The sequence below is a fragment of the Ornithodoros turicata genome, chromosome 5 (assembly GCF_037126465.1).
Source record: "Ornithodoros turicata isolate Travis chromosome 5, ASM3712646v1, whole genome shotgun sequence".
NCBI lineage: Eukaryota > Metazoa > Arthropoda > Arachnida > Ixodida > Argasidae > Ornithodoros > Ornithodoros turicata.
The window spans coordinates 8,082,840-8,108,012 of NC_088205.1; the positions used below are offsets into that span (position 1 = coordinate 8,082,840).

Consider the following 25,173-nt stretch of genomic DNA (forward strand, 5'->3'; position numbering starts at 1 on the left):
GGAATCCCATAATTGCATCCCATAATTTCATGTTCCGAAATCCCTAAATTTCGTGAGGCCAAACCCCGCGGGATTTCGGAATAATGAATTTCGGTTTTCTGGACAACGAATATGCGGTCGTACGACTGAAAAGGCAAGGACGATGTCTTACCGACTTTTAGTTTCAAGCGGTCCTCCCCTAAAAATATCATATGCAATCCGAAACCAAAACAACTTCCAGGTAGTGCTGCAATTTGTTCTGACAGCAAAGGTGTCTACGAACACCGCTCCACGACCAAGAACAGCCCTCAACCTACGAAATCGTGAGCCATAATCCATAAGGCCACAGAAAGTATTGCAGAATCTCTGTCTCTGCACTATTTCTACTAGAATGTTCCGCGGGGATGACAGGAAACGCGCACTGTATCGCAATTTATGATAGTATGATGGATGTGCAGGTGGATACAGTTCTACTACGGCATCCTGGGAATGGGTGAAAAACAAAAAAAAAAAAAAAAACGCGATCCCGTCCCGGGATTCACATTTAGTAATCCCGAAATCCCTGGACTGTAAAAACGGCCTGGGATTCCGAACCCTAGTTGTGAATGTAGTAAAGCGGTATGAATTCTGGTCTGCCTCTGAAAATCCTCCTTGCAAAACGGGTATGCTTCTTTTTCCTGACGGAGGCGATTGATATTGACGAAGGTCAGATATCCGTACAGGAAAACTGTCGTCGACCAGTCCAATAAAAAGGAAGGAAGAAATACTTCATGCTTGCACTGTATGCAAACAATGAAAGAAAAAAAAATCACACCGTCGTTGTTTCATAGTAATATCACTTAGTTCACGACGAAGTTTGACCTCTTGCGCACTGCGATGCTTCGAGCTATGCCGGGAGCACGTGGCCGGGAGTAATGTCACAATTTATATTCATTGATCCGATAGCGGATAGCGAGTATCAAACAGAAAATTTCTACGGGTCACTTTGAGAGTTCTTGCTTCATGTTGTGCAATGTCGTCTTACCACAGCTCCCCGGTGCAACCAAAAAAAAAAAAAAGAAAGAAAAACATTTCTTTGATAACGTCTCTGTGTATACGGTTGTCATCCGGTCCATTGTCGTCCTCTGCAGTGGCGGGCGGCGCGCGGCGCTTAGCAACATTTCAGCGAGGAAGTCCGCAACATTGGGAGATCAACAACTTTTGAGCCTTTTGTTGTTGTTCTAGCGGAAAAGTTCGGGGAACGGGCGTCTGTTTTCGTTCAGTAGTTGTATTTAGGAGTCATATGAGGTGTCACCTGTCGTCAGACGTTCTTTCGGCGGTATTCTTTGCAGACCCTTTCTGAGTCTGTGGCGCCCCTGTCAAGTTTCAACTTTGAAAGCGTAAGTTAGCCGGCCCTCTGATATTCCCACAGTTATCGGTGTTACGGATGTCGAACTTCAAGCGTCGAAATTACACAACATACCCGTGTCTACGGGGGGACAGCAACATGTGAAAACTGTGACAACCTTCGAATTCACCTGGCGCGCGAAATCACTATACAGCGTACTTTTCTGTTGCGCAATGTCGGAACAGTATCTGACGGTACGGTATCAGTACCTTGCATTTTGTTAAGGAACTGCTCTGGTGGCTTTGTTTAACAGGAAATTTTGGAACGTTGCTTTCTTTTCTTTCCCTTTTTCTTTTTTTGCATTTAGTCAGAATCAGCCTTAACCGTGTATTGCACCGCCCCTTTGTTATTGGAAACCCATTGCAATATTTCGGCGAGTAATTTGGCATTGTGTTTTGTACAGTGATGCCAAATAGGGTGGGTGCTATAGAACGTCAGTCACATTTTCGCGCGTGACGCTATGTCTACTTGAGAGACAGGCTTCCGCTACCACACAGTAAATTATTTGTGCCAAAACGTACGAAAAAATCGTGGTTGCCATGCACGGCGTAAAAAAAAAAATAATACGATATTGCCACAATAATCCCCCCGTTAAAATCCCCCGTATCTTAGATCCCGTATCCCGTATTTAGATTTCCCGTATCTAGAATCCCGTATTTAGATTTTAGAGAGATCGTATTTGTTTAATACGATCACGCAAACTTCAGTCTTCGTGCATTTCCTATGCGCTATACCGATGGATTGAGACGAAAGTTTGTGCGGTCATATTTATTTTGTTACAGAGTGCTTTGTAACCACAATTTTTTCGTAGGTTTCCCTGGCAAATTATTTACCGTACTCTGAGGCAGCGGAAGTCTGCGCGTCAAGGAGGTATCATGTCATGCGCAAAAATATGACTTTTTTTTAGAACACCCACCCTACAAGGAGCCCGGAATTAAACATAACAGCTACCAACCAGGCTTTCAACCAGGGGCCCTCAAAGGTTGGTCAGGCTTTAGCATCTGTGGGGCCCAATTTGACACTGTGGTTCAGGGCCTCTCTCCCCCCCACCCACCCCCGGCCAATACCTAGTGACCGAAAGTGACGTAATTCATCAAAAATATGCGTGAACACAATGGGTCGAGCGTTAATTCAGATTAACTTGCGACAGAACATCACACAGGTTTTACACTTTCTCTGTATCAAATGCCACGCCCTTAACTGATATACAAACTCTCTTTTAAACAATAGAGATGTCTTATCTGGCGGGGCAGGAGCCCTTAGAGCTAGGAACGTGCTGGATGACACTACAGTTCTTGTCTGAGGAAGAATCCTTGGTCGTTTTTTGGTCCATTTTTTTACCCTTTGAACTATGCAATAAGATGCGTAGGCGTCAGAAATTATTGCAAAATATTGGATATTTTTCCAACGATTGCCTCTTCCTCTATACAGGTGCTGGAATATGCCTGACAAAATTAAACTCTGTAATCCACAAGATGGAGGTGACAGCGCAATCGATGTCGATGCATGCAACACTCCATCTTTCACGTGAGTGCTCATGGTTCACGTTGTCGTTGGTCTTCGTTGGAGAAAATTCAGTGAAACGTGCAATAATGCTTACTACAGTTTTCAGAGACAAGGATCCACCAATTCACTGTACTATTATGCATCCTCACGATCCCAGCCCAAGTGCCAGCAATCGGTGGACCCTTCAGAGGGAGCAACAACATTTGCAACTACGCAGTCCCAGCGTATCCCAACGTGGCTCTGGATACTGGTGGCACACTGTTTACTCATACCAGTCCCCGGCGAATCTAGGTATGGTCCAGCTTTAACTCCTACATGTCAACCCCACCCACAGACTCCAAAGGCGACCGTGATTTGCTTGGGAGGGTGAATTATGCCTCAAACTCATAATGTAGTCCACCGTCATGCTTCAAACTGTTGCAAAAGCACCTGCAGAAGACGACATACTTAGAGCACACTTGTGGGCTTTTGAATAAATCAAGCACCAAACACATTTGCGTTAATGAGACACGTGAATTTTGCTTCCCCGCATGCTTGGCGTCCGCCTCCTTCTGGCATGCCTCTGCCTCAACGTGCGAACGTCTTGAATTGTCTTGTGGTAGTTGTCTGTCCCAGTAGTGCTTTGTATTCTTATCGGCACAGTGAATGCATTTTTAATTATTCTTATTAATAATTTTTAATAATTTAATTTTTATTATTTAAATTAATTATTATACATATATATATATTTTTTTTTCTTTTTTTTTTTACAGATTAAAATACCTGCCTTCGCTGGGCATGGTCCTTCAAGCTGCTACCATCCTCTCTGCGTTCAGCTTCTGCCTTAGCAATATGTGGTACGAGGTGAAAGCCATAATTGTCAACCATGATAGGCAGGACGCCATCCACCGCTGTGTTAGCATTTTTGTCATCTTCGCGTGGTGCTCTTTTGGCCTGTATGGAAGGCGTCTGGCACGTCGACTGTTCAGCCACACTGCTTTCCTCAGGGTGAGCTGTCGCTATGTTTTACGTTCTCGTGAGATTGCTGTGCTTTACAAACTCTAGTTTCTAGTTACCGTAATTTCACGCGTATAAGCCGCACCGCAGATAAGCCGCAGGACGCGTTTTTTGGGGCGTTTTGAAAATTTTCTGGCAGATAAGCCGCGGGCAATACGAGACGACTGATTTGTGCGACAAAGGAGACCATAGAGAAGGCCATAAACCCTGTGGTCCATACTCCGGGATCGGCACAGTGTACAACAGAGGAAGTCAGTTCTGGTGTTCTACCAAGATCGGATTGTGCCCTTGTCGGGTGTTTTTCATGGACTGATGGGTCAGTGATCTTCCAGAAGACGTGAATCACTGTCACCACTTTCCTTAAAGCTGCTTGGGGGAATGCACCAGGAAGATCAATCTACTCGAATGTGGACCCGTCCCTGTTACGCACTGTTCGTGCATCGGCAGGGCAGTGCTGTTCCAGAGACACTGTCGGCCCTTTCGTTAAAATCGGCGTATGCGGAAAATACCAGGAAAAAATAGTCATCAGATAAGCCGCACCGGTGGATAAGCCGCAGGGCGCCCGTGAGAAAAAAAAAATCGCGCATAAGCCGCGGCTAATACGCGTGAAAATACGGTACATTGCTGGTTAGAACAACCCTACAGCGAAGTATTTCGGTGCAGTTTATTTGCACCAAAGCATGATGCTGGGGGGACTGGCCATAAAGCAACAGAATGGATTTGGATTTTTCAGCTCCTATAAAGTAGTGCGTACCTGCTGTCATAAAGTGGGAGAGTTTTTCTATTGAGAGATAGGTCACATTTCAATTTTGTTCAAAATTTTCTTTTCTTTTTTTGCCTTTCTATGCAAATCTTTCCAGAAAGTCCACCAACCAAATATTTTTACCACAACAGCACGACACAAATGCTAATTTTCGTGCCCGTTTCAGGATATTCGCATGCACTCAAAGACTGTGTTCAAGATCAATGCTGCAGTGCTAGCAATCTTGGCCGGCTTGGTGTTCGTGGTGGCCAGCTGCTATAACGGTCGTAACATCTTGGACCCTAAAGTGTGCGCTGCGTTTAGTACTCCATGGGGGCTGTGCGTCGCTAGGTTCGTGTCCCGTATCATCTTTTCGACCTTCACACTGATATGGAACGGACTTGTCTGCGTCGTCGTCGTCTCCGTGTGTAGGACGCACACCATAGGTATGGCATATTCTGCTCATCGCTCATTGGTGGCGCTCAGTACGGGTTCCTTTCTTTACGTCTCAGAGTTGCTCGGTTGCCATCTTTTATCTTACAGGAATACGACGTTTTATACGGGAGCTGGAACGAGATGCAATCCTTTACGAAATGCAGAATTCCCACCTGTACCGCGGCTCTCCTGTGACGTCTGAGGACATATGTCAAGGTACTTCATTCTTAGAGCCTGAAGTTTTAGGGTTTTACCCGATTCTTCCCCGAATTTGCACCCCGAATTGAAGGTTGCCTCTTTAGGGTGAAACCCGATTTTTAAAACGAGGCAAATTGCCCTCTCTGGGATGTCGGTAGGTATGCACCATCTTACTCGTTTGGCAGAAAAATGTAGTTGCATCACCGTTTGTACCAAACCGCTACAGTTAGTTTTGAATAACTTAGCCCGATTTCTCCCCGATTTTAGTGTAATGTAAGTTTTTTCACCCGAATTCGTATAAATTTAGTGACACACGTTTATTTACCCGATTTTTACCCCCCGAATTTAGAAAAAAATATTTCCCGAAAACTTCAGGCTCTATTCATTCTTCTTTTCAGCATCCAATAAGTGACAGCGCGTAATTATTTTTATGTCCGTTGTATTTAGCTGACGCACTTTACTCACAGAAAGCATTTGGATCGACGATGGAGCGTCTGACTACGAAGACGTATACAGATATAGCGCTCAGAATAACGTTGAGCACAGAGAAACGCACACTAGTGCTGGAATCGAAGAATCGGGGAGCTCCACTGCAGATAGCAGTAGTTCGAACCGCCTTGATTGCACGCAGTCTGTTGAAGAGCCAGTAAGTACTCTCCCCGTGGGAAAAGGGACAAGGCCTGTTTCCTGGAACTGTTCTCATGTACTTTGAAATTTGTGCTGATAGCAAAGGTAACTGAATCTCATTTTTTTTCTTTAAATCTGTCGTATACAGAAGGGGGATGACACACAGGCTGTTTCACCCGTAAGAAGTAGTTCACCTACTGTTGCAAAGCATCATCACGTTCTGACTGTCCCCGAAATATTGCAGAGATACTGGAAGATATCTGTGAGTGGTTATTTCTTCCAGTCGCTTACCCCTTTTCCAGCTTTACATTTAGAGAGATCATTTTCAAGATAAAATTATTCTTGGGAACATTGTGGAAGACAACAGCACCAACTTTCTGTGATTTCTTGTTGGGCACAGTACACTAGGGAGCGCGTGTTCATACTGTAGTACATGATTCGTCAGAATGTACTTGCCAGTGATGGCCACTAACTACTTCTACGGTAGTTTAACTATAACTACTAACTGCTTCACGATGGAGTAGTTTAACTAATAGTTCAACTACTTTTCAGGGGAGTAGTTAAAACTATTTCTTTAACTACTGAATGTATTTTAACTACATCTATAACTACTTAACATTGTCCATCAACACCAATCCCTTGTAGTGTTCTTGGACACCTAAATATAAATCACAAGCAGCGATAAAAGTGAAGATTTAGTACACATGCACGGCACAATTGCTCTGCACCTCCATTCTCATAAAACAAGTAGCTCAAGGTAAAAGTCGGAAGCGCAATCGTGCTGTAAAGCTTGCGGCAAAATCGGAAGTAGTTGGCCCCTGCAATAGCCTAACTACTGTAGTGAACTACTCGAAATAGTAGTTTATTAGTAGTTGCCACTACATTTCTGCAAGTAGTTGATAACTACTTTTTAACTACAATCAGGTAGTTTAACTAGTAGTTTAACTACACGTAGTTAACTACTAGCAATCACTGGTACTTGCAACCTAGTTAAGTTGTATTTCACATCAATGCAGTGTCGACTGCGATTGACCGGGATCGCGTTGCAACGTTGGGTGGCCAGTCTTGTTGGCCTGGTCGTGGTGTGGTGTTCGGCAACACTCATATCCTGGTTGAAAACGTCCGCAACTGTCTACGAGATCATAGAATTTGTTTCTCCTCTGGTTATTCTTCTACTGGTCTGCTCCTGTTTGGCTGAAGTGAACATGGAAGGTGTTCGCGTGTTGAGGGTATGAACAAACGATTTGCAACAAGAATCGCACAAAGAGTTTTGTTGAACTCTGCTGAGCGCACAATTTATTTTTCCTTTACACAGTGCTTGAGGCCAACTAAAGATAGACTTCCCATGTTGAATTACCTTAACAAGTCTCCGCTACAACTTGTGGTGAGTGAATTACATACAGTAGAATGCCTGTGTAAACTTCTGGTTCTCTGGAATTGTAGTGTGATTGCAATGCGAATGTATTATGATTTCAGAAATGTTCGTATTGCATGTTATCAAATTTTGGTAGCTGTCAACTGGAGAGAGCTGGGCATGTGGTGGGTGGAACAGAAACTCAGAAAGGTTGTTGTTCCCTCTGTTAAGCTCTGCATACAACACATCCTATTTGTTATGGACATTGTCATTGCTGGTTGAGCTTGTGTTTCCATCAATCAAACATATGTAGAGGAGAACAAGAGGGCCATGGCATGACAACGTAAAGCCAAGTTGGAAAACTAGTAGCTTCCGACGTAGCAGCCATTATGCAAAGTTACAGGCACATTTTCTTTGGTGTCAAAAGTTATGCATCCACTCATTTACCTTTAACAATTTGACAAAAAAATATGGTAAGCTCCTGGTTGTCATACAGTCTCCTGTATTGAATAAACAAAAATAGCTCTCCAGTATGGAATGACTTGTTTGTGCTTTTTCGCAGACTGGCTGTTAATTCTTGAGCCAAGTCTCGATGTTTTTGCAATATGAATGATATGCATATTCCCATGAAAAGCAGAGTGTGCATGTGCCAGCACCTGCAGCAATGCCTTTCTTCTTCTTCCCTGTGCAGACGTTTGGTTTCTCCATGAGCTATGGGACAATCATGACAGTCGTACTCGCCATCATGGTTGCTTTCATCTCCCGACTGATTGTCGTAGCTATTCGTGGACTCTGAGATGCAGGATGTTGCCTCAAACAATGAACAGTAAGTGCCTTGCTCCAAAATGACATACACACACACACACAGGTGGGACCATTCCTGTCAACTTTCGATGCTGAGTTGAGCTGTATGTTTAGTTTTATCTTGGGATGAAACTTGTGATGGAATTTTATCTTTCATTTTAAAAGAGCAATGAGTGTCATGATTTGCAAACCCAGTCAGAGCCTCCTTTAATAAAGCACATAACTATCATGACATCTCGTGCAAAGTAATCCTGGTGATTGCCACAGGTCAACATAATTTTAACCATTTTTCTTGGAGTGGATGTGCTTGTATTATATCAGTAATTGTCCTGCTATCTGCAAAACGTGGTGAATTCAATAACTCCTTGATTTCTCATGTCAGTGATTCACACTTTGTATCAGCCTTACAAACTATCCCTCATTTGGGGAAGTGGCTTGCAATTTTGAGCTTGGTTTACTTTACAGTGTATTCGTAGAGTGAAGTTCCTTCATGGTGGCACTACCTATGCATCTAGGTTCTCGGCACATTTTCTGCAGCCGGGTCGTTACACCATTCCAGGCACCAGGCCTTCCCTATGGGTCTGTTCCCGTATTCTAGTCCCTGTGAACCACGTGCCGCAGCGTACAGGCGTAAGTGTACAGCGCAAGTGCATGTTCAGGAGGTAAACTTGAACTAACTGTCAACGTATAACATTCCATTGGCAGTGCATGTTTCCCTTTTCCACCATCACCTCAATGAAATTATGTTAGAGTGCACTCATTTATTTGTTAAGCTGTCATCCTTTGAACATTTGCCTTGCTTGTTTGTTAAAGTTATTGTTGACCTTTTATTGTTGTCTTTTCTTTCCAAAAGGGTCTTGCATATCTAATACCTATAATCTGATACAAGACCCTGTGAGATATTTTACACCATTAAAAGTTCCTTAGATCAGTCATTGATTGTGCAATGAATGTTAAGCCTAATTTTATCTTGTTTGTTATGTCTGAAATGCTATCTGCATGTTAGACCTTGCTTGTTTATTCTGTTGTATTTATATTGACCATATAGATTATATCCCTGTAGTAAGCAGATTTATCCCTATAGTAAGTGGGTACAGGTCCACCTAGAACCCTTTGTGAAAGCATGATGGCCATAGACAATGGTGTACAAAGCACAGGTGCTTAGTACGCTCTTCAAAAGCGACCCACTCATATGGAACACTGTTTTCTTTTAAGAATGAAGCATTTTACTAGTTATAAGTTTTAATAAGAATAAAGGAGGTATTGTATCAATTAAGGGCTTCATAAATTGCATTTCATGCCATTATTTTTCAACGCATTTTGGGTGTCTGTACGAAAAAAAAGTAATAATAAGAGTTTTCTTTAAAACACCATCCCTGACATTACATTTCATTTCATTTCACTTTATTTTTCCATACGCATGATGGACGGAGACGAGGCAAAAAGCTTAGGGAAGCATGAGGGGAGCCTCGCCCCCGGGTTACAGTAGCAGCAACTGTTAAAAAAGCATTATTACATTAAACATTATTTACATAATCCTAAGAAAGTAGTAATACTGCAGTAAAGAACATTTATGCAAAAAATTTAGCTTCTTACTAAGACCAGCCTGTACTGATAAAGCATAATTGATAAATATGGCACAACTCTCTTCCAAAGGAGGTGTAAGAAGTAGGCAGACTATGAAATGCATTCATTGATTGGAATTGTTCAAACTGAAGCGTCGTCAGTGCCCACAACGTTATGCTGAGAAACGTTGAGTGATGTCTGCAGTATCCAGGGCACGAAGCTCACAACCTCCGTGTATACCCCAGGGTGATCCGACGTACCGCATTCCACTCCGTTAGACACAACGCCGACAATTTCAAAGACTGTCCTTTTGCCCAGATCAAGTTTCCGGAGAAGTGGCCCTCCAGAGTCTTCCTGTGGAGAGACAGAGAAAACGATGCTTGTATGAGCTTCATTTTTTATTGTTATGGGCTTAATGCCATTTTTACGTAGCTATACTATTGACACTGTAAAATGAACGTCAGGCTCGTGTGACTTCTCGCAGGATGTCTGGAGGAAAAAGGGCCTACTAGTTTAGGCTGCCAAGGGGGATGTCGGACAAAGTAGGAGACACGACAACAGAAACAGCTTACTCTCAACTGACGAATTTAATGCAAGGAACAAAAAAACATCAGAACTACAAGATATCGTCACACCAACTACCCCAACTTAGCACTTTGGGAAAGGCCAATGAGGCCGTACTTTCCTGGGCAGACAACATCTGGCCATAAACATCTATCAGGCCTGTGGGGGCTACTGGCTGGTGTGGCTTCTGTGGGGGCTACAGATGAACAGCCCTGCCATTGTCATTGCAGCTCCAGTAGTCTTGTGTTTAGCTGCGTCTAGCGTACATCAGTATGGTGGCACAGGGAGCTTCCCAATGAGGACTACTGAGGGAAACTCGCATGTTTTCTGTGGTGGGTAGTCCCCCTTGGACTACCCAAATCCCAGAGCAAGAGGGTTAGCACACCCGCTCCCTCTCCTGTGCCACCATCATCTCTCCCCCTCTCTCACCCTCCCCTCTTTTCCCTCCCCTGGGTGCACCAAGCCGCCACTTCAGAGCAGGCTGACCGCACCTTCCCCCTACATCAACCCTCCCCTCCTCCTCCTCCTCAGTATGGTGTCTCCGCATTTTGTTAGAAGGTACAGCTGGGAGAGAAATTCATGTTGAAAAACCTGAGACTATGGACACGAAAAGGGTACAACACACAAAGCCAGACACCTTTCAAACCTTGTATGATGTTGTCCTTTTTTGATGTCCTTATAGTCTCTGAGTTTTAAATATGTAAGAAGTTTGTGTTTCGTATTTTCAGTGTCGTCTCGGCAAGTCCAACAATGAAAATTATTTTCTGGCGATGAAGTGTGGAGGTCCTCCACCCGCCGCCACTGAACAGTCAAAGCGACCTTAATTAATTAATTAATAAAAGCGAATTAATCGTGACGAAATGAAACAGAAATGGCACGACGGCACCGACGTGTTTCAGAAAAGCAATGTCTTAGAATTTAATTGTCATTACTATCCTATCATTTTTAAAGCACCTAAATTGGTTATCTTGTCGTGAGATTTTCCACATCACTATCTGCGGATGCTATTTCTAGTGCCGTACTGAAATAGTGGCGCTGCCATCTTTGACCCATTTAGCCATACATGATGTCATCGTTGCTGAAGGTCAAACTTTTGCTGAGGTCGCATTCTTTCATCTGCTATGCTTGTGGATTCTGCCAAAATTGAACAACCAGTCTCCTCTGCAGTGCTACGTTTCTTAGATACGGGTATCCCAGAATTTAGTACGTAGTAGGACTTCCAGGATGCGTGCTGCACATCTCAATGATGGAGAACTTCCAAGTTCTACACTATATATTATAAGCGATAGCACAGATGCCTTTCAGCTGTGCATGCATTTGACCTGACCATCTCAAACTTGCATTAATCTTGTAGTATCAAAGTTACATAGTTCAGTACTACCTGTCTGGCTGAAAATACCTACAGTGCAAGGGCAATACAGTACAAAAGGCAATGCAAATGCAGGATCTATCACGTACATGGCAACTGCTAGCTGTCACTTTGGCGGTGCAGATGAACTTATCATCAATTCCTTGTGGAAATTCCGTTTGATAGGTGGGAAGTGATTGGTATGCTCTGTTGCAATCTGCATTGCTCACAGTGTCCACTTCAGCTTCATGTAGTTGTGTCAGCACTCTGCCTTCTGCAATAAGCAATAAGGTAAACATTTTTAGTGATGTTTGGAACCGTAACAAGTAAAAGGTAGATAAACTGCATGCCATAGTTCTGCACTATCAGCTGGAGGAGCCACAGAATCTACTACACTTGCGAGTGACTAACATTTTGTGGACAGAGATACAGGATTTCCAAAATGGGGTATCTAAGGGTTTTCATTTTTGCTCCGCGTGCAGTACGAGAGAAATTCTTTAAATTGTAGTGACATTAAAATAAATTGTGTTTCAGCCACCGATCGGAACCGAAGCTGAACCTGAACCGAAAACTGCTAAAGACCCATATTTTTTGCTGAACCGGAACTGAACCAAACCAAAAAAATTTTTTTTCTCACGTTGAACCAAATCACAAACTGAACCGAAATAAATTTAGGTGGTCAGCAGTTTGCGAAACGGTACAGACATGATGTGCGTTGTGAGAGATCGGAGCTACAGTTTACACAACGGATTGAGCCGCGGTGACAACAAATTTGAAACCGAACAAAACAAAACTGAAACCCAAGTGCACGAGGTATTTTTTGTACTTCCTCCTCGCAGCTCATTCAGTTCTGTTAGTTTTGAAGTCATCCTTTTGGCAATTATGGGCTTCCTCGCACGCGATTTTTGTGGGCTGTGAAAATAACGGCTAATCCCTGAGCAGGATGTAACAGGGTGTATACAATGAGTGAACATAGAGAGCTACTGTAACGTTGCACCTGAAATGCAGATCTGTAACACGCATTGTTGCTGTGACCCACTGCTGTGTCTGCGTCAGCAACAACAAAAGTACATTCATGTGGTTTGAGAATCGTAAGGACGTGCTTGCTTTTAACCCATGGCAATCTGCTTAAAATTCACTTTCTTGAACCAGTTGAAACCGATATTTTGCAGTGCTGCGGAGCTGAACCCGAACCGAACCAATATACCTGAACCGAACTCAAACAATAACTGTTCTGATCTTTGGTTTCAGCACAAAACAAATACTTAAACTGATCCAGGAGTAGTGGTAAGCCTACTGAAGCTCAGTGGTTCCTCCACTTGCACATACAATTGGTTTTCTGGCAGTGCACTTGTAAGCGTACAAGTCCCCCCCCCAGCTTGTAAGAATGCAACAGAGTGAGGGAAGTGGTACTCACCAGAGACACTGTCTCCCCACCCTAACATTGTAACTGTTGACACGCGAGGAGCAGACGACTCCTCGGGAAGACATGGAAGATGGGCACTCGTGGGTGAGACGTTAATTGGTTCGTCTAGCGTCAGCACTGCCAAGTCTGCATGGTGCTGCCCATCTTCGTATTCCGGATGTATGTGGATTGATGCTACTTTCCTCCGAATGATCCGTTTGCTGTCGTCGTCGTTGGCAATGTTCAGGGATCCCACACGAAGAAGAAAATCGGTGCTTTCCCTGAGTACAAAGTAGAAATTTTATTAACGATCCAGAAACATGCGATATTCTGGAAAGATTATAAAAGGTTGGCATACGGAGCTCCGTAGAAACAGTGGGCTGCCGACAGCACGGTGTTTCTCGTTATGAGGACACCTCCACACCAGAAGTTGAGGACGTGGAAATTGTCTCTGAATACGGCTACCTGAAAAACAAATCTGCATTAGTGAGAGAAACTACTAAGCTATGTTCCTGTACTGTAAGAGGATACCTTGTCAGCTTTTTCAGCACTTCCTACATGGGCACACAGTACTTACGAAGTAATTTCGTTGTGGGCATTCATGAACTATCAATGTAATATCTGCACATTTTTCTTACTGCAAAAGGGTACTTTCCGAGGTCTTCATTTGTGCGTCCTGACGCCACATAGTTCACCGCAAATGGAATGGCTGGGGCATGTTTTCCACAGACTGAAATACAAAATGTATGTCCCACATATGTCTACATTGAAAGTATAGTAAACAAAGTATTAACGTTACATACGCTGCCAGTTTTCTTCCAGTAGCTCGGCCTCATTTAACCCATTCTGCTGTTTCCTGACCGGAACTGACATTGGAGGTGGCGATATGTTTCCTCTTTCACGACTACAACAGACCAGTGCTGTGTTGCCCGTGCACAGCCCAGGCTGCCTCTCTGAATGTGGGCAGTGCGTCGCGGGTCGGCATTCCGTGTCCCCTCCATCCCTTGACACGCAGGGTTCTTCCGATATGTCTGCGGTGTCTGCAATGGAACATTGAAACCACACGACTATGGAAACAAAAGGGAAACAAGGGAAGCTGCAGTCGTAATGCAGTCTGTTTGCCGCGTGTCTCTCAAGTGTGCACGTAAGGCACACTTTTGTTAGTGGTTTTGCAGTATCTTGACATGCATCAGAAACATTAATACTTCACCACACATATTCATTGTGTTTTGTGTGTTTCTTTTATGGTGTCTCGTCACCAAACACCTTGATGCGTGATCTGCCGTTCTCCCGATTTTCAACTGTGCCCATGTGCACGTATTCAGTCGTATTTGGTATCCTGTATAGTTCCAAAGGATGTGCTTCCAAGCATATGAAAGAGATGGCCAGATGTCTGATCGAACCTGTTCAGTACTTCGGATACATACCCAGAAACAACACGCAGATCTTTTGACTACACATTTATTACATTCTGCATAAGGCTACACAAAATGACTGGTTTCTTCTGTGGTTGTACTAAGAGTCAGATTCTTCGTGTTGTGACCAGGAATAAGGACTCTTATGTCTGTCCAGTGCTGAGACACGCCATTTGACTGTGAACACATTTCTTTGGACGGTTGAAGAGTCCTACACTCTTCTCTGTGGCTTCTTGGTGTTTCCTCTCCGAGGGTCAATGAGATGAATGTATGAATCGCCGCCCCTTTCTTCATCTGCTGGTTCAGGTTCTGGCTCTTTAGGTTGTGGTTCAGGTTCTGGCTCTTTAGGTCGTGGTTCAGGCTCCACTGGAACATACAAGAGCATACCGGCTTGTTTCAGACTTCCTTCATTATCCTTTTTCATATTCACATTCAATGACAGTATCATGTAACATTCACGTGACATTTCACTTTTGTTGCTCAGAGGCATCTTGATGCTTCTTTGTGTAGCCCATTGTGTGACATTGTTCTGCCGCAAGTGGACGACGCCTTGTGCTCTTCTTGATGTATGTATGTATTCCAGCCATATCCTAGAGTGTTGGGTTCTCCACTTGGCTTCTTCACGGTTGCATTCAATTGTCAAATCGATTGTTTGATGAGTTTGTTTGATGTATATTCCCCCCCATCAGAAATAACTTTGTTGTGTCCATTAGGTATTCTAGGTTCTACTATTCCCAAGTATACTAAAAGAGATTACACAAGTAGCACACTGACAACAACGGTTTTATCCAGACACATAAACCTCTTAAACCCCTACAGGAATTCACTGTCCTTGCAAATAAGGCCAATCCTCTCAGAAATAACTTTGTTGTGTGTATTAGGTATTCTAGGTTCAATTATGCCCAAGTACTAAAAGTGTAGAACCACACAAAAAGATGACACACACAAGTAGCACACTGACAACAAGGGTTTTATCCAGACACACATAAACCTCTTAAACCCCTACAAGAATTCACTCTCGTTGCAAATAAGGCCGATCCTCAGATATCAAGTACGCTTCTCAAATTTTCCTTCCCCTATCATTGCTAAGCATTCCTTCTATCTTTGTATCATGAAACAAGCTACCGCAATATCAAGAGACAAAATGTTCAGAAAGTGTTCCTGTATGTCGAAACGTTATACCAAGGGACCGTGATTATACCTATACTCATGTAGTCTGGTGTTAAGACACCGCCCTGTCCGAACCAAATAAGATTGCCGACGCAACAGAATTTTGTAAACAAACTCTGTATAACATTCCACAAACATGTGTCTATGCTTTACATCGCACTTATCAGTCCTGCATGCAGTCTGAGAGTTGACAACAGCTGAAAGGGAAGAAACGTGAGCATAGGTGTAACATTCCAACAAGGACATGAAGTCTTTGAACGTGTTGCCTCTGATGGTTAGGATATCTTGTTTCATGATGCGAAGATAAAAGGAAGGTTCAGTAATGATAGGAAAATTTGGGGAAGCAGGGAAGGTTGTGTCAGCAACCTATCCGCTGACCTTATTGACAAGAAAAGGGAATTTCTGCTGGGTTTTAACTGGTTTGTGTGTGTTCCAATAAACCTTTGTTGTTAGTAGGAAGGGAGTTGCCTCAGGACAGAAGCCGCCGATATTTCGAACAGAGACTGTTCTTCTTCTGTTGTTGTTCTTCTTCTGCTACATTGTGTGTGTTGTCTGTTTGTGTGCTTTAGCGCTTTTAGAATTTGATGGATTACCAACCACGGCATTCTAGGTGCTAATATTCTCAATAACAGATCTACAAATGTAATGTAACAGGCATATCAACACGTCAGAGTATAACATGATGCTACTTGGTGTTCTGTTTGACAGTTTGCCAATATGTTGCGAATGAATATTGGAGATACAGGACAGTCAATGACCCAGGAAACGATACAAGTAAATGGTCGACAAAGAGGGGGAAAAAAAAAAAAAAACGTTGGTTACCTGGGCCTCCCCCTATTGGTACATCAGGTCTGCTGGGCACATTACCACCAGGTGAGACTGGTGGCACGTTTGGCCCTGCAAATGTAATGCCAGTAGCTCGTTATTTCTGGGGTCATTGGGTTAATGTTATACGAATGTAGATTTCGATACCTTGGTGAACAGGAGGAACGTATGGACCAGTTCCAGGTGCTGGATTGGGTTGCTGTGGGTATGTGGGACCTGCATTTAACGGGAGAATGCCATTGATATAGCACGGCTGCATTTCGTATTGGGTGATACAGAAGTACACATGAGAACGGCGGTTCTATGAAGAACGACAGCATACCTTGATTGCCACCCCCTCCAGTGCCTGGTCCTTGGGGAAGTACACCTCCTCCTCCTCCTCCTCCGGTGCCCGGTACTTGCGGAATCACTCCACCACCACCAGTGCCCGGTACTTGCGGAAATGCTCCGCCTCCTCCAGTGCCCGGTACATGTGGAAATACCCCGCCTCCTCCAGTGCCCGGTACTTGGGGAAATACTCCGCCGTCACTGCCTACTACTGGTGGAATTAGTCCTCCGCCGGATGGGAATTGCGGCCCTGTAACGTAATGCAAATTTAGGTTTTCTGTGTTTCCTATAGATTTCGAATACTTGTTTTCTTGTACGAAGAACGTGGCTTTTCTAACTAGTCAGACGCGTGTGTTGTGTCAGATGTTGCTGACCCGCCTTGCTGGCTCAACCACTTAGTTTCCGGATTGTCCCCCTTCCATATGATAGAGTCAGGTGACAACTATGGTAATCCAGTAGTAGTACTCGCAAAAAAGCAGAGTTGTACGTAACGCGTTACTAGTAATTGCGTTACTAGTAATCAATTACTTTTTCAGTAATTTTTAACGTAATTAATTTTTTGAGCAAGTAATTTTCCAAGTAATCTGATTACAATTTTCGGTAATCAATTACTGAGTAATCGATTACTTTTTTAACCTTCTTTCAACAATGGCAACCCCTTTTCAGCAAACAAATCTGTAATAAAAGCGTGCATGTGTTTTGTATGTTGCTTTCAAATGTATTTGTGAATTTCGCTTACCATATACGTTGGTGTCTCATTTTCGAATTTGCAACAAGAGCTGCATAGTTGCATTCACTGCAGGCTTGTTGGCTTTTGCTATGGCCCACAATTTAAAAGTACCGGAAAAAAGTAACGCGTTACATTTCTAATCGGTAACGTATTACATTTTCGATGAAGTAATTTGTAACGGTAAAGAATTACTTTTCGCGCAGTAGTAACAGTAATTGTAATCAATTACTTTTTCCGAGTAACGTGTACAACTCTGCAAAAAAGTATGACGAAGACAGTATAGTGTTTCATTTACTAGAGCCGCCACACACATCAACGAAAAGGACGGGCAAACTTTTGTGTGAACATATATTCACTGAAAAAAAAATTCTATACCAGTTTATAAATATATACAGAATTTTTCAAAAATTAAAACAATCCCAGCCGAAGCAGTTGCGGAACTTACTGCGAGTTTAATTCTTCGCCTTTGCGCGGAGCGAAAGCTGTTCTATAAAACAAATACTTTACTAAAGTTTCACTGAACACATTTGGTATTGTGTGCATGTAGTGAGGCTTGTCCTGCACAGCAGTAGCGAGCAGTACCGCAAGGGGATGTGTTAACAGAAATAGTGTTGGTTCTGTAGTACCCGTTACTCGATGCAGACCCACGGTTTATACGTACCACGATTACCAAATCCTGAACCCGCAGGTTGCATTCCTCCGCCAAATATAGGGGGTATGAAGGATCCTGTTCAAATACAATGAAAAGCATGATACACTTAGTAATCGTGTTTTATTGACATCCTTGCACCATAAGGCAGACCTGTCTAACACGGAATCCCAGTATCACTCACGGCTGCTTTCGAACCACATGCATCTTTTTTCTTTTTATACGGCATTCCAGGTGCAGTAGGGTTAGATACACTGCATTTTGTGCAAACCTCTAATTTGTATTGTATTTCCTACACAGAAAGTTACTTTTTGTCGTTAGTATATGCATGCACCCTGCGTTCATGCCGGCATGCTAAACTCTCGTTATAACAATGCGTGTACGCGTATTACCAGTCATACAAAAGCCACGATCCTACATGCTACTGTACTTTCATTCCGATCTGTTTGATATCCTTCATGCCTATACTACAGCCGAACTCGTTTATTACGATATTCGGTTTAACGGTTACCCTGATATTGCGATCACGTTTCTGGTTCTATTCATCTTGCTCATTGTGATATACTATGATCGAGGGTTTGATACAACGATCCTGGCGAAAGCTCGCTTACAGCGATCGGAATTCTTTTGGGCAGGGTGGTAGAACGCGCGACTTCAAGACGCTCGGGAGAAGTTGCGTGCGCTAATTTATCCCTCTCCACTCCCCCTTCTCGCCCTAAAGTTGATGATGATTATGCTTCAGCGACGTCGGCAGTCATCGACATCATTTTCTCGGTTCCTGTGGCTAGATTTTTGTGTGGCTACGATTTTGAGAAGCTTTTCGGAGAGGACGGACTATGACGGGTGTAACAACGCCACGTGGTCTTGGTACGGGTTACCCTGTCGTTGGACAAGCTTTAATAGAATGTGCAAAAAAATGTGTGCCCCAAATCGCTTGGGTACACTACTCTAAAACTACCCGTCATCTTGACTTGTAATTGCGCGAACGTTCGTGATCCTCCGATAAGGATTGGATTTCGCGTTTCAGTCAACATCGTTATAAACGGGCTGGACTGTAATGCGAATGGTCGTTTTAGACGCTCAGCTTAAAGAAGCAAGAATTTCTTGCCTCATCACGCAGTTTACATTACAGGGCGTATTCCATGTATCTGACGTAGCTTTTTGCATTCCTACCCCTGCACTGCATGGTGAGCATCGAGTGCAAAAATGATGCCATATATGGATTCATACTAACTTAAGATACTGCATGAGTAATATCAATGTCAATTGCATAGTGTATCACTTAGCACCATTAGAACGAGAGTTTACCTCTGCTTTTTTAGTATATGTATGTGCCCTGCATGCTCGTTACCTGGCATACGTCCCGGACTTTCGGGAATCCTCGGCCAGGAAGGGTTGAAGCCATCTGGGCAGTCAGCTGAATTATATGGGAATGATACATGATCTAACAAGAAATTCTTTACGAAGGAATAGCAAGCCGTCTTTTTTGGCTGACTTTCCCTGACAAAATAAATAGATCGCCCCCTACTAAACAATTTTTTTTTTTTTTCGTATCCTAGATCACGCGCTTGTACGAATTTTCTCAGAACTGGATAGTTTCGATCTCTCTAAGAGTAGGTAATGTCACGACGAGCAATGCCGTGTATCTCCTGACCTCCTAACAACAACAACAACAACACGCGCGCCAACCCGGTCTCCTCTCTCCGCCTCAAGTTGGAAGACAGACAGCAACTATGACGATAGGAGACGAAAATCGACCTTGAAGGAGCAGTGTAGCCAGATTAATGGCAGATTACGTACACTGTGACGTCATACTTCTCGAACTAAGAAATCACATTTTTGATACTCCCTCTAAAAATATTTTGGAAGATTACGCGTGAGACAAGTATAGAGTGCGATGACATAAATTATTTGGGATTCTGAAGGCAAGTCAATAGTGGAGCACTTTAGACTAAAGCGGAAGTTCTGGTGTAAATCTCGTCCCTATAAACGAGTCTCGTGGCTCCTACTCAATGTAGTACTCATTACTTGATGGAGTTACACCATGGATTCGTTACATTTTCTATGGAGTAACACACTTGAACAATTACCTCCAAATGGCCCAGTGGGGATGGGTGGTATCTGCTTCCAGAATGAATTGACGTCACCAAACGATGGAAACTGTGGAATGCCCGGCACAGGGTTTACGATATTTGGGATGTCTGAATGAAACGTGAATTATAAGTCAGGGGACTATACTACGTTGTAATCGAAACTTGCCTAAGAGGAAGAGCTACATCAACTGGTATATGTATACATTGACAGCGTCGGCCAATATAGTTTTGCCTTTATCCAAATTCAAAGGGGCGGGGATGGGGATTCTGTAGCGGGATTCCGTCTTAGACAGGCTCCGTATTACAAGATATGCTCTGATAGTAACGGAAATCTCCAACCAAGTTACAGGACGGGGATACCCGACGTTTCGGAGCCAGTTCGGCTCCTTCCTCAGGGGTGACTGTAGTGGCCGTTGGCAGCAGCGTTCTTGCCCCTGAGGAAGGAGCCGAACTGGCTCCGAAACGTCGGGTATCCCCGTCCTGTAACTTGGTTGGAGATTTCCGTTACTATCATAGTTCTCACCCAACCAGACACACTTGTGTCGAATATGTTCACTTTCAAGATATGCTCTATACTGAACAGTACTATGTCAAAGTCTTTCCTCAAAAAGTGACAGGCTGAAAACATTGGCTGTAGCAAATCTTGTCATGCATCATAGCTCCTACCGACAAAAGTGAGAGGGCGTAGACTAACTGGTACATGATGAATAAAAGAACGAAACGAAAGAACGAAAAAAAAAACTTTTTCGTGTTTGTCTACGTGTCCCGCGCCTCTCGGTTTTTCGTTCTCTTAATAATAACTCCTGTATGGGGTTAAGAAAATATGTCGAGATAAGTTGCTTTGCTGGAATATGCTTTGCCACTCGAATTATCTCTCAATGGCACAGCTTTTGTATCCTATAAGACAGAGTGAAGGGTGAAAGTTCGTTATCCATTGATAGATTTTAATATATCTGTTATCTCTATGGATGGGACGAATCCAGAGCTTTCCGAATCCAAGGAATGTTCTGCGAATCAACGAATCTTTCGAATCATTTCCTTAAAAAAAGAAAAAGAAAAGAAGAGTTTACGAAGCCAGGGGAAAAAACACTTCGGTTGTAAAGTGTTTTGAAGCAGAATTTGATATCTTTCTTTAATGAGAAACAAATTAAATAATAGTTCACTTTCAGGAGCAAACATACCCGTATACTTCTTCCGAAATGTAATACAACGACTACAGGAAATAAATGAACTCTCGAGTCTGAATTCCTTCCGTGAAACTAGGAAACAATCAATAGCAAAACCATGTTATACGTTAGACTTGTAATGAGAGTTCCTGCTTGAACTCTTTCAGCAGTGTAAACAAACAAACAAGAAAACACCCAGCTACCAATGCGGCTTTCGGTGGACTCCGGAGGCGCCAATTTTCAAAAGAGACAAGCAAACGTGGTTGGTGGATTCGATTCACCGTTTTGGCCAATGGGATTCGGGTTCCCGAATTTCGAATCCCTGCCTAGGATTCGTGGATTCGATTGGCCCGTCCCTACTTATCTCTGACTTATCGTAGCAATGTTATGCTTACCGATACCAAAGTTACCGCCCGTGCCTGGAATATTCTTCAAGAGGGTGTCGACGATTCCCAAGGGGTTGAAGCCTTGCTGCCCCCGATTCATTGCACCTGTAATGCGTGTGTAGTGCGGCCTGTAGTCTCGGCTCAAGGATTTATGATGGCAGGAATTGCTAATTACGTGAAAGTACGCCCGTAATTATGCGAGCAGCGTATTCATATCGCACCTTGCCCGTATGGGTAGCTGCTCCCCGTCCCATGACTTCCGAAACCAAGTGGGTTGAGAAACCCTACCGAATAAAAGGGGATTTTATCGGCATGTATGGAAGAAAGTCTGCTGTGGATGAGTCAAGTTAGATTGCTGGCGCAACGGCGTAGCTACCATGCAGCAACGAAAGACAGCTGTCTATACCCCCTGCCGGGTTCCTGAAAGCTGCGTGGTTAGTGTATGCGCTGTTGCATTGTTTGTAGACACATCATTAGCGTCGCAATAGCGCAGCGTCATTGCGAATGGTCGCAAACACCACTGCACGTTTTTACGGTACGTGGAATACGAGTCTGCGCACGCAGCAAAACCCGTATTGCGCGCAGTAGTGGATACAAAGCGTTATTGCACACCTCAGAGATAACAGCTGACCCACACAAAGCTGACGTCTTGAGCGGTCATTTGTATGCTGGTCACTCGCAATGGCTACCAGTGATTCTAGGTGTCTCTCTGCAGACGAATGTGCCTGGAATACTACGGCGATTAAAGTTATCGTTTCAAACTACTTAGCGGAGTATTTTGCGCTCTGGATAACTACGGAAGTGAGCTTTAGAATCGTTAAACCCTGGCAGTAACCTGTGACGGTTGTTACATTAGGGGATATCCGCTCCGTTCGCAGTCATCCGTTTGCTATTACTGCGGATCGCGACATTACTTGTTCTATGAACGGCGTCGCCACAGCAGGAACGAGGTGGCGAAAGCTGCATGGATTGCATGAGCAGAATGACATCTTGAATGACGTTGTCTGGTGTCATGAGGTTCTGCCACCTTCGCGAACCTTCCTAGCAAATACGAAGGGAATCATCAGCTGTAATCAGCGCAATGGGCGAGTTCAGAAAATCCCAAAGTGCTTAGCGCCGCTTTGAACTGTGGGAGTTTACTAATACGAAAGAAACGGGTGGCCTCCAAACTGTTCCGATTTCTCCCCTACCGGTCCATTGTCAAGGTCAGCGAAAGCGAAATGTGAAGGGTTACTCTTCGTTCCCCCGCTGAGCAAGCGCCCAGGATGCAATGCGCGCGCAAAGAGCACTGGGACATTATGAACTCGTCTATTACGTACGACGTTTGTTTAGCTTCGCGTAACAAAAAGAAAAGAAAAAAATATAAAGAGAGAAACATGAGAATGTCGACAGTCTAAATATCCCGTCCTGCGTACTATAAAAACCGGAGAAGAGAGATTGTATTTCCTTAAACACAACGCGCATGTCTTTTATGCTTGTTAGTATATCCACTTACACAGAGGAAAGCCTTGAAAAACACGCGCAGCGCTATTTGCCATGTATGGTAGCCAAGCCGGGTAACCAAACAGGCAAAAATAATTGCCATTAATTATATTAGCCAAGATCACATGCACGTGCAGCAACACAAGTAGCGCTATAATGCGAAGCTCTCCGATGAAAGCACCACCAATAATGGGGGAATCCCCCAATTCAGCCGGTTCACTAATACTGCATTGCGATAACCATCAAAGCAACTCCTTATAAGCGCGGTCAAGACTGCATTAGCCATGCGACGATTGCTTATGTGGTTTTGGATCGACTGTACTTTTGCGATGTTTTTTTTTTTTAATCCTATTTTCCACCGCACAGAAAAACGAAGTGGCATACGCCCGTGTTTGGCAATCTGTTCTGCACATCACATAGTTTCCCCCTCGGCTGACAAGCGTGTTTCTTAATGGACACGTCACGTGATGGTATATGAAAGGCCAAATACACAACAAACTGGAACGCGTATAAAGTGTACACGTATTTTTAAGCGGTGTTTCTTGGTCCCCAACCCGAGCTCCCGAACACTCTTCGGCGCTTTCCTATTATAAGCAAGACGTAAAGGCCGGCTGCATTCCAAGCGTTAACTCTATGCATGCATCATTCTCAGTTGGGCCCTACCGAAATGCCGCGTGGAATACTACTTAGCTTAGCTACTTAGTTTGAATGGCAAAAGCTGACATAGACTCTCGCACGCACAATCCCTCGTGTCTACCTGGTCTCGACTGGTCCATCTTTGGACAACAGACCAACGGGACAAGAAGATACGTTCCACAGATTTCGGGAAACTGAAGACGGACGAGCCCTCTGAGTGTCTCTGTGCACTGGAAAGTGTGCACGCAGACGCCTTCCACGTAACCGTAGCCGTTCGGGTTCCTGGCCAGGCAAGCGCTTCCCTTGGCACTGCCTATAGTCGTTGCAAAAGAGCCGCACGTCATGGATTGCACACCACTTGGACAGACCCTGCCCATACTTGTGCGCTCGCAACTCGACGCTTATCACGGAACGTCGGCATCATTACAAGAACTCAGTACACTGCCTTGCATGCAAATACCTATATGGCAAAGCCGGGGAAAGTGTTCATGAGCCCCATCGCGATCGGACCATTTACACTGTACAGTGCGCTGAACGTAGTGTAACCTAACAAGTAGCTTCCGGAGATATAAGTACGTCCGTAGTGTGCACGCAACTTGCTTCCTTTGCGATGGGCTTAGCAGGAAGCATGTAACGGTCGGTAGCTGCTTTCAGAATTTTGATTTCGAATTAAGAAACAAACGAAACAACTGCGTCTTTGGGCACTGTGCCACGCGTTTAAATGCGGTAACTTTCCAGGGCCATTGTTAGGGGTAAATTTGGATCACTGTTACGTGATCCTACAGAGCTACGGACGGACCTACATCGCCGTGCACTTGGAAGTCCAAGACAGTTCCAGAAGAGAAAAGAGAGAAGGAAAAAAAACGGTGATTCATATGCATGTATAGCGTGCCTTACATAAGCTTTTGCATATAGTGCTTTCCTGCTTTGTCCCACTACATAAACGGAATATTCCATCGCATAGCATATAAACATTATATACGTGGGTACCGCACGGTACCCCGTACATTTGGGGCTACTGTTACCGCTTGTTCGCAAACGGACGTCCGATATCGAAAGCACGCGCACCATTTCGTTGCTGTACACAGAAACGTGGAACAACGAGAGGAACAAACGTGAAAAAAAAAAAAAAGCCAACTGACCTAATTGAAGTCCATCGCTGCCGTAGGCCAGGAGGAGAACACCGAACGACATTAACGCGATCATGATTTCTGTTTGCGGCGAATTTCACTGCCTCCGAGCGCGGAGGATAGAAAGTGTTAAACCGGTTGTGGAAACCGATACGATAACGGCAGGAAAAACTCCGGGAGGGCGACACTTCCCGCGAACTACTGCTGCTGCCGACTCAAGCCGGTGACTCAAGCAACCGGTAAAAGAAATGGT

The 25,173-nt window shown here is 44.0% G+C and overlaps 2 protein-coding genes across 10 annotated transcripts; one reads left to right on the plus strand and one right to left on the minus strand.

Moving 5' to 3' along the window:
* The first annotated feature begins 1,197 nt into the window (after positions 1–1,197).
* Positions 1,198–9,401, plus strand: LOC135393932 (uncharacterized). 5 transcript variants are annotated; one of them, XM_064624288.1, is made up of 12 exons: positions 1,198–1,358; positions 2,798–2,893; positions 2,972–3,163; positions 3,625–3,859; positions 4,798–5,056; positions 5,154–5,261; positions 5,711–5,889; positions 6,019–6,132; positions 6,887–7,099; positions 7,186–7,254; positions 7,916–8,050; positions 8,494–9,401. In XM_064624288.1, exons 2-11 carry the CDS (start codon positions 2,808–2,810, stop codon positions 8,018–8,020), a joined length of 1,560 nt encoding a protein of 519 aa, XP_064480358.1. In that variant the 5' UTR covers positions 1,198–1,358; positions 2,798–2,807; the 3' UTR covers positions 8,021–8,050; positions 8,494–9,401. The 5 variants fall into 5 exon arrangements, with proteins under 5 accessions (XP_064480358.1, XP_064480360.1, XP_064480361.1 ...); XM_064624290.1 differs by having other exon boundaries at positions 8,544–9,401; XM_064624291.1 differs by having other exon boundaries at positions 8,566–9,401.
* A 14-nt stretch (positions 9,402–9,415) lies between these two features.
* On the minus strand, positions 9,416–25,150 carry LOC135393931 (clotting factor B-like). Of its 5 annotated transcripts, XM_064624282.1 has the most exons (16): positions 24,933–25,150; positions 23,912–24,103; positions 21,894–21,956; positions 21,682–21,777; positions 20,118–20,228; positions 19,379–19,444; positions 18,040–18,105; positions 16,644–16,898; positions 16,469–16,537; positions 16,319–16,393; positions 13,715–13,951; positions 13,550–13,641; positions 13,270–13,376; positions 12,924–13,192; positions 11,617–11,780; positions 9,416–9,948 (listed from the first exon to the last, which is right to left on the minus strand). In XM_064624282.1, exons 1-16 carry the CDS (start codon positions 24,994–24,996, stop codon positions 9,736–9,738), a joined length of 2,139 nt encoding a protein of 712 aa, XP_064480352.1. In that variant the 5' UTR covers positions 24,997–25,150; the 3' UTR covers positions 9,416–9,735. The 5 variants fall into 5 exon arrangements, with proteins under 5 accessions (XP_064480352.1, XP_064480353.1, XP_064480355.1 ...); XM_064624283.1 differs by lacking the exon at positions 19,379–19,444 and having other exon boundaries at positions 24,933–25,149; XM_064624285.1 differs by lacking the exon at positions 23,912–24,103 and having other exon boundaries at positions 24,933–25,147.
* Positions 25,151–25,173: the final 23 nt, after the last annotated feature.

What these genes read in the sequence shown, in the direction of transcription:
- LOC135393932 (XM_064624288.1), top strand. Translation starts at nt 2,808, where the DNA reads ATGCCTGACAAAATTAAACTCTGTAATCCACAAGATGGAGGTGACAGC. An exon ending in AGAGATACTGGAAGATATCT is followed by an intron (nt 6,133 to 6,886) that starts GTGAGTGGTTAT and finishes ACATCAATGCAG; the next exon opens with TGTCGACTGCGATTGACCGG. An exon ending in AAGGTGTTCGCGTGTTGAGG is followed by an intron (nt 7,100 to 7,185) that starts GTATGAACAAAC and finishes TCCTTTACACAG; the next exon opens with TGCTTGAGGCCAACTAAAGA.
- LOC135393931 (XM_064624282.1), bottom strand. Translation starts at nt 24,996, where the DNA reads ATGATCGCGTTAATGTCGTTCGGTGTTCTCCTCCTGGCCTACGGCAGC. An exon ending in GATGGACCAGTCGAGACCAG is followed by an intron (nt 21,957 to 23,911) that starts GTAGACACGAGG and finishes TTTATTCGGTAG; the next exon opens with GGTTTCTCAACCCACTTGGT. An exon ending in ACCAATAGGGGGAGGCCCAG is followed by an intron (nt 13,952 to 16,318) that starts GTAACCAACGTT and finishes GTTCCATTGCAG; the next exon opens with ACACCGCAGACATATCGGAA.